The sequence below is a fragment of the Cyrtonyx montezumae genome, unplaced genomic scaffold, assembly GCF_038088225.1.
Source record: "Cyrtonyx montezumae isolate F1298 unplaced genomic scaffold, pur_monq_1.0 scaffold_8, whole genome shotgun sequence".
In the NCBI taxonomy this organism is placed as follows: Eukaryota; Metazoa; Chordata; class Aves; order Galliformes; family Odontophoridae; genus Cyrtonyx; species Cyrtonyx montezumae.
Window position 1 is genome coordinate 56236372 of NW_027072089.1, and position 13260 is coordinate 56249631.

General features: G+C 45.1%; 1 protein-coding gene across 3 annotated transcripts in view; it reads left to right on the forward strand.

Annotated features, from left to right (window-relative positions):
* The first annotated feature begins 4497 nt into the window (after window positions 1–4497).
* CARMIL1 (capping protein regulator and myosin 1 linker 1) overlaps window positions 4498–13260 on the forward strand; it is a 175518-nt gene continuing 166755 nt past the window's right edge. For all 3 annotated transcript variants that reach the window (XM_065753098.1, XM_065753096.1, XM_065753097.1), the window contains exons 1-2: window positions 4498–4749; window positions 7779–7876. In XM_065753098.1, the coding sequence (XP_065609170.1) occupies window positions 4710–4749; window positions 7779–7876 (138 nt within the window). In that variant the 5' untranslated portion in view covers window positions 4498–4709. The remainder of the gene's footprint in view (window positions 4750–7778; window positions 7877–13260) is intronic.

The window sequence follows — 13260 nt, forward strand, 5'->3', positions numbered from 1 at the left end:
TTTCTTCTATTAAGATTTTCATGAGGCGTCAGCTGCTCTTTGTAATTCTTAACATTACCATCAAAGTATGCCTTATCAAAATACGCATCTTCGCTGCTGCCTTTATAGTCACTCCACTTAAAATTGAGACAAAATGTTATTTTGTACAGGGTACTGAAATAATTGGAAGAGCATACAGCAGCCCAGAGTAAAGGGTTTGAAAAGATTAAGTCGCAGATAACAAGAGGATACTCACAAGTATGTCATTTCCTTTGCTGAGCTCATGATAGATGGAGCATGTGCGTTTTTCCCTATCAAGTTTGTCACAACTGGTGAAATGAAAAGCAAGTGTTCAATCATTCAGAAATCCTTGAAATTTTTTTTTTATTTTACAATTAGCTAGCTAGTTTTTATTTTATTTATTTATTTATTTTTACAGGTTTCTGAATAGATGTGATCAACGTCTGGGCCCCAGATATCACATTTAACATTATTCCTCAACACAGGTGATGCATTTAAAGATAAATATTGAGTAAAAAATAAAGACAAATATCTGGAGTAATCCTCAAACTGGAAGTGTTACACACCATTTTTAGGCTGAGTGGAAATGGAGCTGGCATGGATGGGTAGAATTCCTGAACTTCTGAGCTCAGTCTGTGACTTCGCTGGACTTCACATACTGCTATACAGCCTCAGGTTAGCTGCCTCGTGGTCTCCAAAATGCCCATAATAATTCCAGTGATTGAAATACTGATGCTTTTTTAAGTCTGACTAGCTAGTGCGGTGGCATGTGAGAGAGTATGGCCCAAATCTGTCTGCAGTTAACCAGTGCAGTAAATAATACCTGCAGAGATGCAAAGGCATAGCTGGGGGAAGAATGCACTCCTTTCAGTTTATTCTTAGAAATAAAGCTTTGCAACTAGCAAGGCAGGATCATCTACATCTATAGCTGTTTTCTGTGCTGTCTTTCATTGAGACATCTTAGGCTTTTGCTGCACACTGCAAGGCAGCTTTGCAAATCAGATTTGATCATTTGATTCCTCCTATTGCAATGCTGCTCCGCAACAGGATGGCTCCATGTTGTGTCTTGAATGTCAGTCCGACACCTGCTGTCAGCCACAGAAACCTTTCCACCAGTTTCAGCAGGAGTAGGAATGTGCTATAGATCACATCATCACATTGATCACATCGTGCTCTTGCTCCTAAGGAAAAGGACTAATATTCTTCAGTGTTAAAGCCACAGTCTGAGTGGCAGAAAGGTTAGGAGGGAGGACATCCACCCAGTGAGACTACAGGCAGCCTGCCTTCTGGCACTGTGTGTGGCTGGCACCAGCTCACACTGACACCTGCCTGATCTGCAGGAGAACCCAGGATTTAGGCTGAGGGGGATGTGGGCAACAGAAAGGCTGAAAAACAGGAATGTGGAATAGTGTATGTCAGTACATGTTGCGAGGTGCAATTGTAATACTGAGACATGGGAGAGGTGCAGTCAGAAGTTCTTGGCAAGCTGCTTTGCGCAATTTATGGTTAATATGATGCACAAATGCCACAGTTCTGAGGGCATTCCCCCACACCTTTCTTTGTCTCAAATGTCTCCCTGACCAATGTCTCCTGAAGTCCTTTGGTTCCCTTCTGCTCTGTTACTGTCAGTTAAGAATAAGCTGTGCATGCTGTTCCACTCCCTGCAGCAAACAAACACACACACAATTCCAGCCTACTGCTCTCATCAGAATTTTAATCATGCCCGAAGCTACAATAATTTGAGCCATCTTTAGAAAAAGAGTGTCAAACAAAACCATACAGACCCCATTTCTGTGATGGGCAAAGTGGTTATTCTTTGAATGGTTTTTTTTATTTTTTATTTTTTTGACACCGTCTCCCACAGCATCCTTATAACAAAGCTGAGGAAGCGTGGAATAGATGAGTGGATACTGAGGTGGTTTGAGAACTGGCTGACTGGCAGAGCTCAGAGGGTTGTGATCGGTGGCACAGGTTGGGGGATGATCTCCTGGAGAGGAGCTCTGAGGAGAGGGACCTGGGTGTCCTGGTGGATGACAGGTTGACCATGAGCCAGCAGTGTGCCTTTGTGGCCAATAATATTCTGGGATGCATTAAAAAGAGCATGGCCAGCAGGTCAAGGCAGGTGATCCTCCTCCTCTACTCTGCCCTGGTGAAGCCTCACCTGGAGTACTGTGTCCAGTTCTGGGCTCCCTGGTACAAAAAAAAGAAAAACAGGGATCTCCTTGAAAAAGTCCAGTGGATGGCTACAAAGATTATAAAGGGCATGGAACACCTCCCTTATGAGGAAGGGAACCTTTATGGGTCTGTTCAGCCTTGAAAAATGAAGACTCAGGGGGAATCTGATCCATGTCTAAAAATATCTAAGGAGCAGGAAGCAAAGGAACAAGGCTGGACTCTTCTCAGCAGTGCGTGGTGATAGGGCGAGGGGAAATGTCCACAAACTTATACATTGAAAGTTCCCCACAAATGTGCATGGGAACTTCCTCACAGTGCAGGTGACGGAGCAGTGGCACAGCTGCACAGAGAGGTGGTGGAGTCTCCTTCTCTGGAGATGTTCAAGACCCACCCGGACACCTACCTGTGCAACCTGGGCTAGGGAGCTGCTTTGGCAGAGGGGTTGGACTCAATGACCTCTAGAGATCTCTTCCAACCCCTACAGTTCTGTGATTCTGTGAAGCATCCTCCTTATCACAGGCAGGCCGATGCTGCAGTAGAGCTGATATCTCAGTGTTAGCACAGATGCAGGAGCAAGAGGCAGCAGCCTGTCTGAACAACTATTTCCTGCCTCTTCTCTGGGGAATAAGAAATGGAAAACAATGCTTTCTGCTGATTGTATCTGGCCTTTGGGGCACCGATCCACCTAAATTTAGTTCATACTTTCCCTACCTTAAACAGTATATAGTCTCTAAATGCCCAAGAAGGAATTATACAGCAGCCTTGGCAGTGCTTCTTCATTGTCATATTATACTGATGATTAAAAACCAAAAAAGAACAAAAAACTCTACCTGCTACCATCCTTCCCATCCTTCTTTTTTCCAGTGTCCTTCCAGTGTTGGAAGAGAAAACACCTTTCTGGAAGTTTCAGTCAAACACAAGGCTCTATATAGAAGTAATTGCATCATCTATAGCCAGACAAATTTTGATTGGCAGTGCAATATGTCAAAAGCACACAGCTACTTTATTATATATATATTTTTACTAATACAAGCTGTCTGCATTTGCTTTGTGTAGTTAAAGAGCAAAATGGGAAGACAAAACTGAGGCCATTTCTGTAGTAACCATATCTGTATTTGAAGACCAGGGCATGTGTTATCTCTCAGAAACGCACTGCAGCAGCACGGCACTTCACCAGAAAAAAAGTCTTTTTCTCGGATTTCTGCCGTTGCTCTCACTGAATGCATTTCAGGTGCTTTAACCAGGCATTAATGACTTTGATCTTCCAGATCCCCTCGCGGAGTGCTGAAAGGTGAGGCTGGTGCAGCCACGCACCCCTCAGGATGCAGGACTGAAAGCTGTCCCCACTGAAACCGCGCACCGGTGTCAGAGCACTTCCAAGGCTGTCTCACCTATTCCCTCCCTCTCCTCCAGTAAGCATCTTCGTTTCCTCGTTTTATAGGTGCAATTAGGCAGCCCACGTGCCGTGCTTCTATAATGTGGCTGCTACACCAAGTGCAACAAGCAGAACGCCGCGATCGGTGGATATTTCTGCGGCCCTGGGAAAGGAGGCACACTTGTGGCTCCCTTCGGTGTGGTATAAGCTCAGGAAGCGGCCCTTCCATTCGCGGCGAGGGTGCCAAGCCGCCTGTAACAAGGGCATTGCCTCGGAGCAGGTGCTACGGCGACTGCTGTCCCTATGGAGACGCAGCGGCGGAGTGCGGAAGGGGCAGATGAGCTCTGGATCAAAGGTTGTCCTCGCGGGGCTTGAAGGGAGCCGGGCGACGAGTGCTCGCTCGATGGCAACCACTCCCCGCCCTACATCAGCGGTGTTTTAAAGGAACGCACTATTCCAGGGGCGCAAAGCCCGCGAGGGCTGCAGAGAACAACGCAAACGCCTCAAGGGCACCCGCTCGGTTCGGACACCCCAGCGAGAGGGGAAAACCATCAAAACGGGGGCTGGGGGCGGGAGGGGCGGTCCGGACCCCGCGGAGGGTGGGATCGGCCGGGACCGCTGGCCGCCGGCAGATGGCCCCCGTGGCCGCCGGGCCCTCCGCAGCTCCGGGGCTTTGGGGAAGGAGGGGCCGGCCCGGATCGCGCTGCCCTGGCGGGGGCGGGCGCCATGGCTCCGTGAGAGCGATGCTCCCGGCGGGCGCGGGCGGGCGGCTCTCGCGTGGTGAGCGGGGCGGGCCGGGCTGAGAGCTCCGGCCCTTGCTGCCCGCTCCTCTGCCGCGAGTGCCGGGCGGAGCGGAGGGACCAGCGAGGGGAAGGACAGAGCCTCGGGGCGGGGGCCGTCCGCTCTCCCTCCCTCCCTTCCTCCCTCCCTTCCTCCCGCCTCGGGGCGGCCGCGGGCGATTCCTCCCCTGGAAATGCCCCTCCCGGCCGCCGGGGCAGTCGTGCGGCGCGGAGGGAGCGGGCGGTGAATTGCCCCCTTCCCTCCGTCGGCGCGCACACACACACACAGGCGCAGGGCCGGCCCTCCTCCCCCGCCCCGCGGGTTTCATGCACGCCTGGCTCTGCGGAGGGACGGCGCGCCGCTGAACTGCACCGCCAGCATGGCCGAGGAGAGCGCCGAGCTCCCCCGCGAGCTCATCGGTAAGGGCTGGGGCCCGGCGGCGGGTGGGCTGCATATGCGGGGGAGGCGAGGCCGCGGTTGGCGGGGGCCGCGGGGAAGCCAGGCTGCGGCTATCGGGGGGTCCCCGCGGGCAGAGACACGCGTGGGGGAGCTCTCAGCCGGAGCGGGGTTCGGGCTGTCATCAGGTCCCGGAGCCTCGCAGCAGCTCTTTACAACCCTATGGAGGCTTTATATCCCTCATTTAATCCCCCCCTGGGCTTTGGCTAGTTCAGAACTCATACACACACACATATATATACATACATATAATTCATCCTGTGTATGTGCGTGTATGACAGAGAGGTTATTTGTAATTAAAGTTTCATGGCCGCACGCAAACAACACTTCCCCCCTTCCCCCCCCCACCACCCTTCTGCTCCATGGTGTGTGCTGAAGCAGTCGTAGCTGCTGATGGGGACCTCCTGGAAATGCTGTCATCGCTGCCGGGAGCTCTCAGCGCATGGATCGTAGGCAACCGGTGTCATACGGGGATAACGGGTCTGGTGCTTCAGGAGCTGATGTCACCCTTCTCGGGCATCCTTTGGCTTTAGAAATTGTGTTGCCTCTTGAAGAGCAAGCTGAGGGTCTCACCTGTGGGGAAATGAATAACTTACAACGTTGCCTTAGTGACAGATCGGAAACAAGTGGGTCAGGCAACAAGGTACATGTTTCTATAGGCATTGGCTCCTTGGTTGACACTGTTGCTTTGACTTCCATTGCTTCAGTCAGGGAGTGCTTTTGCTGGGATACAGTTAACATCGACCAAATGTTGGCAAAAATCCCTTTGGGAAGTTGCAGTTGTGACATGATAGTAGTTGCGCATCTCTACTTTACTCCAGTGTCCCACAGGAAGGGGTTGTTACAGGGAAAAAGCAAAGCTGAGCATCCTTGAGCATTGTAACATGTTCCATCCACTGATGGCCTTGGGCAGTGGTAAGAAACATACCCTCACCCCAATCCTGGTGCCCTGTGCTCACTCACCATGCCGTCTGCTCTCTCTCGGGAGTGTGGAGCTGTTTGTGTGGGTAGGTTTGATCTCCTGTAACATTTTGGTGAGCTCATGTTAGAAGATAACTTTGTCACACTCTGCTTCGAGGGCAGGACAGAAGGATGTGCTTTAAGCCCTAGTGATCGTGCATGTGCTGAGGTGGGGGAGGGGGGGGGAAGGACAACGCAAGCTTAACTGGAGCAGGAATGTCTGAGCTGCGGCTTTTGTTGTTACTCACTTCCTGTATGACCTTTGTCAGGTCACGTTGGTCATAGTCTTAAAAATAAAAAAATAAAAAGTTAAAAGAATCCCCCTTTTCATGTTGGCTTATCTGGATCTGCTCCTGCAAGGTGCTGCTGTCTGAAGGTAGCCGCTGGTTTAGAAAATGAGCGAGCACTTGAAACTAAGAGCCTTAACTTTATGTCTCTAGCACCTGATCTGACAGATTACTTTGAGAGTCCACCTGCCACTAATGTGTACATAATAGTTTGCAGGCACATGGAAAAACCCTGTGAAACTTAAATCTTCTCATAGAAACTTCTCTTCCCCTTTCAAACAGGTACAGCCTGGCACTCTGGTGCCTGGCTGAGTCCCAGGCCATTTCTATCCCCATCGCTGCTTGAAATAACCACAGAACCAGGCAAGAGGAAGTCTCAGAACACAGCTCCCACTGTCAGGAGGGAGCGTGGGGCTGGACTTTCCCCTAGCCATGCTACCTGGCTGCCTGGGAAGCTGGCTGCTCAGCTTCCTACCAAGCCTGAGAACGCTGGCAGCCTGCCATGGGCTGCCTTCCTGGGCTGGCTGCTGCTGAGGAGCTCTTGTTTCCTGATAGGAAAATTAAAATTCCTGGGGAAAACATTCTGATTTGGCAGAAAATAACTCCTTCTGGCAGAGAGTCGCACTGAACAGGCTTATTACTGACCTGTGCACCCTTCTGCCCTGCAGGCAGGCAGGCTTCCTAGACCTTATGTTTGGATGAATGCAGTCAAACTATCAGAAGTAAATTGTGCAGGAAAGCTAGAATGCTGTAATTAAAAGTCCTAGAAAGAGCCTGAAATCTTCAATTCTAGCCTTTCAACCTTAGCATATGCAACGGTGAAACGTATGTACCAGGGAGGGTGGAGAGTTGCCTTTGAGTTTTTTTTCCAGCAGCAAATAGGTTAATGTGTTTAAAAGATTTCTTTCTCATTCCTTGTCTGAGGTTGCTGGGGAGCAAAACATGGAAGGTGCCAAATTGGCTCTTCCTGACAAACTCCTCTGTTTATCTGCCGCTTACATCAGTGTTAGTTGCTGTATAAGCTTTCTGACATGATTCCATGTGTAGAAGTTCCCTTCAGACCAGGGGAAAGGCTGGCACAGCCTGCCTGTATGTGTGTATGCCTATGCGTGTGAAAAATTGTGGCTATTAATATAACTTTGTTGGCACTGTGAATTGGCTTCATTGTCTTGGGCTGAGACCAGTGCTGCCTTGCACAGCACCTGCTGCATAGCTGTTAGATATTGGTGGATAGGAGATGGACTGGTGTGCTTCGCATCTTGAATGTGCAGCACACAAAAAGTGCCAACACTTGGTTTTCCATCATCTGACCCATTAAGCTCCCTGATAGTAACAATACAGGGCTAGTATTTCTGTAATACAAGAAGTTAATTGGCTGTAGCAAGCTTTTTTTGGGTACAAATAATAGCAAGTGAGGAATTTGCTGTATTTTTCCAGAGCAGAGCTAAGCAGTGCTGGGGCTTGTCTTGGGAATGCTTTTGATGTGTAGAGCTGGAAAGAAATACAAAATTATGTTTAGAATACCAGCATATGAAATATCTAATCTTACCATAATAGATGTAAATTACTGTGTGGATGATGTACTTCTTAATAAAAGTTGTAAGTGTTAGGTGGTGGTTAGTGCTGTTGCACAGGCAAAAGTGCAAGAAATGTAGGTGTGAGTCTTCCTGAACATGTGACTATGAAATCAGTTTCCTTATGCTGACACTGAAAGTATTTAATTAATGTATCTTCTTTTCTTTCAGAAAGTGTTAGGGATGTTATTGGGAGGAAAATCAAAATTTCGGTCAAGAAGAAAGTGAAGCTGGAAACCAAGGGAGACAAAGTGGATAATAAAATATTGGTGAGTACAAAAGATTGGTTCAACTTGCTGGATTTTCCTCCACACCTTTCCAGAAGGCATTAATATTTCTCTTGCAAGATTCTTTGAACTCAGCTGAGTTCAGATTCCTTGAACTTTTTGTGTACTGTTAGATACACAATGCCAGTTATTTTCTTACTTTCTTACTATTTTGTGTAGCAAGTTGGTGTGCAGTGTGCATATTAGTCACTGGGTTATTATTCATAGTTAGAGCATAGTGTTGTGGATTTATGCAAAGGCTAGGTGTTACTAGAGCCTATTCTAAAATAATTTGTTTTCTTTGCTAGTGAGGTTTCTCATCTACATCAGTAAGAGTTTTGAGTGGACAAGAAATGGGAAAGGAAGAATGTAGGATTACTAATCTTGTGAGAATCTCTTGAAGTTGTTATGCAATGAAGAATGACTGTAAAGTTGTTGTGCTTTTAAAACTCAAATGGCTATTTATACTTTTTAGTATTAAGTCACTATCTGCATTTTAAAAGAAATGCTTACTGTGTGGGATCCTTCATTGTCATTTCTAAAACTGTAGTGGGGGAAAGTGTCAAATTAATCTCACTTAAGTATGCTTTCCTGTTTCGTCAAGAATAGTTTTGCTGTCTTCTTTTGATAAGAAGAAAGCTTCAGTAATGAGCTGCTCTGCGTGCATACTGTCCCAAATATTTGGATATGCAAAAGGAGATAGAACTTCATTTCTTCTTTTTTCTGATACCACTCTACAAGGAGAATAACAAATGCAAATAACTACAGTACTGCTGTGATTCTTTGCAAGATGTTTTAAATTTGGTGCTTTGTATCAGTGAGAGTGCTATTGCATACTTGAAAGTTTTGTCATCAAAATTTTTTTTGAGATTTTAGATATCTGCTTCATGTTGATAATTGCTATTCATGTTAAAAAGCATAACATATTTATCAGTTCTGAGTTATCTTCATAAAGTACATATTGCTTGTTCCAGGGCAGCAAGACTGTTGATAAACGTCTATTTCAGTAAGAGTTGCTAGTAAAGGAATCTGAAATATTTTCTGCTTGGTATCTACCCGTATTATTTATAGCTCCTGAGTTAAGTTTGTTTCTGTACAGGAAATAGTTGAGTATGTGAATGTTGATTGATCATCTCTATTTACTTGAAAGCCACGTTTACAGGGAAGGCTGTCAGTTTCACTGAAGCGGTAACACTTGATTGACTTTTTGACTTAGACAGAATCATTATTGATATCAATAGTGTAGTACTGTTCTGACCTAGTGGGACCAAGAGAATGTCAAGCTTTGAATCCTCAGTGCAGCATCTGAGCTATGTACTATTCAGTGGTGAAATGTCTAAATGTGATGAGATCTTTTTTTTCTTCTTCCCTGTAACTCCTAAGCTCTCAGGTGTGAGACTTAAATCTTTAATGGCTAGAAAGGTACTGAAAGGGAAAGGAACCTCTTTAAGGGGTTCTCAGCTTTCTTTAGTAGCTCTTGTGTATGCTGCCTTTGGTATATGGGATAAGTCTTTCAAGAATATGAAAGAGGGTGTTGTCTAGTAGAAACACTTCATCTTTGATGCAAGCATGCAGAGGACTTGTATTGCAAGAAAGGAGAGAATGCTTTCATGGTAGGGAAGTTGACTGCTAGGGCTGGATTTCATTTTCTTCTGCTACAGAGTCCCTGTGTGAAGCAGTACAAATCACTGTCTATTTTTTTTTTTAATGATGTTTCTTTACCTACCTATGTGTACCTTTACTTTTTGTGGTTTTCTTTGCAGAAGTGCTGAGTGTCCTCTGCAGTAGCTGAAGCCAGTGGAGACTGTGGTTTCCTTTTAGTACAGAGAGTTCTCTGAGATGCAGGGTGATCTGAAAAAAGTGATACCAGCTACACCTTGAGTGTCTTAAATTAGTGGGGAGTTTGGTGTTACTGTGTCTAGATACTCTAATTTCTGTGACAGAGGAGATAAACCTTCCTCTCCTCAAAGATTCTGAAAATAACCTTGCTTCAGAAATGTGCAGGTGCTTTATGATAAACACAACAGAAAACCACACATCAAAATAAAGAGTTCTTGTACTTCAACCTGGGATTTTATGGTATTGGGGAAATAATACATACGGCTGCACACTGTCCAGTGCAGATAAAAGTGAGTACTGAGTAGCCATGCCTTGAGTGAGTGTGTCAAGCTGAATGAAATGATGGTGGCAAAAGTAATTGAGTAATTAAAGTCTATATTCTTAAGTGCGTGCACCAGAAGGCTCAAATGTGATTGCTTGGGCAACCTTCACACCAGTGCTTCTTGACTCTTGAAAGCTTAGTTTTGAGATGCTTATGCTCTTCTGAGCAAAGCCTCTTGAGTTCATGTGTAGCAATTAATTGTTTTGAGATTTAGATTGAAATTTTATTAGTAGTTGAGTGTTTAGAAGCAAATTAACCAGCATGCAATGGGTTCAGCACTTAATAAGTAGAAAATCCTGTTGCTCTTGGTCTAGCTAACCCCAGCACTGTGGTGGTATGCACTCAAAGCTTTAGAGGAGGTTGATCACAGGGGCTGAATGATCTCTCATCCTTATTTCCTAAGTAAATCCAGCAACATCAGTGACACTTCAAGAAAAGGAGATTATTTTTAAAAGGCTGCACTTTGGTTGTAGCTGTAAAAACACTTGACCTCTCACCCTGTTGTTCATGGTGTATTCAAGATATAAAGTGCTAGAATATGGATATAATTATTCACTTCAGTCAAGTCAGTATGCTCTAGCAAATTCATCTTGTATTTGAGATGAAAATTGGAATCTTGACTAAAGAAAAAAGAGTGCAAAAAAAAAAAAAAAAAGATGCTTCAGATGAAGATGGTTAAAATGGTGAAATTGGTGGATGAAGTCCATGCCTGCCTTAAAATAACTTTAGGATCTCAGTTTTAGGTGCTAGTGTTTGGAAATTATGACTTGTGGGTTTTGATACAAGATGTATTTTTCACATTGCATAACCAACTTGCTGCCTCAGTGATCTCAATTTGCTGTTGTTTGTTTTTTCAATTAGTCATAATGATAAAAACCAGCAAACCTGGCAAGACTCTTAACTGACTCTGATCTGCTGCATTGTCTGGCCACAGACATGGAGGCTGCAGATTGGTGTCCAAGCCTGAAAAACCAATAACCAACTTGAAAAACCAATGCCCAGCTCTTCATTGTGCTTCAGATGAGTCCCCAAGCCAATAGGGTGAAACCACAGCCCTATCCAAGCTGTCCTTCTATTGCTATAGTGCAGCCAAGCAGACTTGAGAGAGGGTCTGGAAATACCAGGTATAGTGGAGCCCTTGAACAAGCTGCAAGGGCTTGTTCAAGCAGCCATGCAGGGTTTCCAGTGTACCTGAATGGGGCTGTGGATGGGGGCAGCTGCTCACCAGTGACCACCAACTGATATGTAATGCTAGGACAGACCGAGGCTGAGCCAAGGAGTCACGTCAGTGGGCTGGGGTCATCCAGGACAGTAGATGAATTCCAGCCAAAACCAGAGGCTGGTGCTGAAGTGCTGCTCTGGAGCAGGGAAGTTCTGCTTCAGGGCAAGGCCTTAGCAAGCTCTCTGCCAGAAGCTAGAGCCTACCTGTGCACCTCAGGATGGTTGCAGGCAGCTGAGGTAGCTGAGCCCCTGGCACACACCTGTAGCGGGCTCCATGTTCTTCCTGCCCAAGGAGAGAGCTGCTGCAAGTCTGGACTTGTTTCAGATGCAGCTGATAGGTGTGTAGAAGTCTAAGTTATAACAGTTCGTTCTGTTTTGGCACCATAAGGTTTCATGGAGTGGTGCCCTGACCAGGAGAAAAATGTGTTTCTTGTGTTGCTTTTCAACCCAGATGCCTCTGTGATTATTGGATTACCACCTGCAGTCAGTCTCCAGTAGGAAACTGGGTGTTTTACTTCCAGGGTTCATGGTGCAACTCTTTTCTTCTCAAAATCCAAGGTACCTGTAGCGTTTTGATGAATATTTCCCACTGTAGTTTCTTCTGATCAGCAAGCCATCAAAAAGTACCAATTGTAAGATCAAGACAGTATGAATGTCTTTTCAGTTTATTATGAAATACCTCTGTTTTTAGGAGTGATTCATGATTAACAAATATCTCTTATTTTAATTCTGCTTTATTAACAATAAAAGGGAACAATTACAGCCTAGTTTCTTTTAGATTAGTTTTGTTCTCCAAAACGAATCTCATATGTATGGCAAACAGCCATGCTCTCTGTATGGCTGCTCTGCTGTGATTTTGTTTTAATGTTTTCCTCACCTTTAAGGTCAGAACAGTATGATGTGATGTAGTAACTGAGAGCATTTTATTAGGAAATCCCATTGAGGAATCTCAGTTACACTGCTGCCCTCAGGTCATTTACGTTCTCCTTGTTAAAATATTGCAGTGCTACTTCTGGAACCATGACAGTTGGAATACTTCTGGAATCATCAGTTGCTTTGGCAGGTGGCTGTCCTTGAAATACTCTGTATGCTCAACATGGATTTATTGAGAGTAATTCATATGTCCATGTTGCTTTTTTGAGGGCATATGTTGCTAAAGACTTCTAAAACAAAACTACTTTACTCCTGTCAAGGGGTTTATATTTATTGTGTGCATGTGGTCCAAGATTTCATGGACTAACCTCTAAAGACTCACTGCTAAGGAGTGAAATTCTATTTGAATATATATATATATATATCCATATTTACTTTTAAAGGATCAGTTATGGCCCTCTTGTGCACTGTCCATGTGGCAGCATGAAGAACCTGGCTGAATTTACTGAAGCAGCTGAGTAAAGCTGAGCTTCCATGCCTGTTCAGCTATAAGGATAGCAGTCTCAGGGTGGAGGCAGCAATATTTTGCAGAGCCAAACCTATTTTGGGATTAGCAGCCTTGGCACTGGTTTCCCGTTGCTCATCTTTTGTCATGATCCATCTATAGTTTTCTATCTGAATAGAGATGAATTTCTGTATTCAACCAGGTTTGGATTTTAAGACTTGCCTTAAAAGTATTCACTTCTATTAAATCACCAAGGCATGAAGCTCACAGGGTTGTCCAAGGTTGGCTTTACATAAAATGTGTGCAATCTTGCACTTTATATCATGACAGCTGGTGTGTGAATGTGATCTTCAATATGGACATTCTTGTAGAATAATGGTGTTTCCTCTTCCGAGCCCACCACACTGAGTGTTATGACATATTCATAAATACACACTTAAGATATATGAAAGGAAGTAGGTGTTAGTACATCCCTCATGTCAGGAAGCATAAATAAAGCAAGAGAGAGTAATAAAAAAATATGTGAAGATGTATTTTAATCAGTTTATAAGATGTGTCTTAAAACAATTGAACTGTGGCCGATAAGATGGCAGTGGAAAAACTGAAATAAGAAGAGCGCTGCTGGAA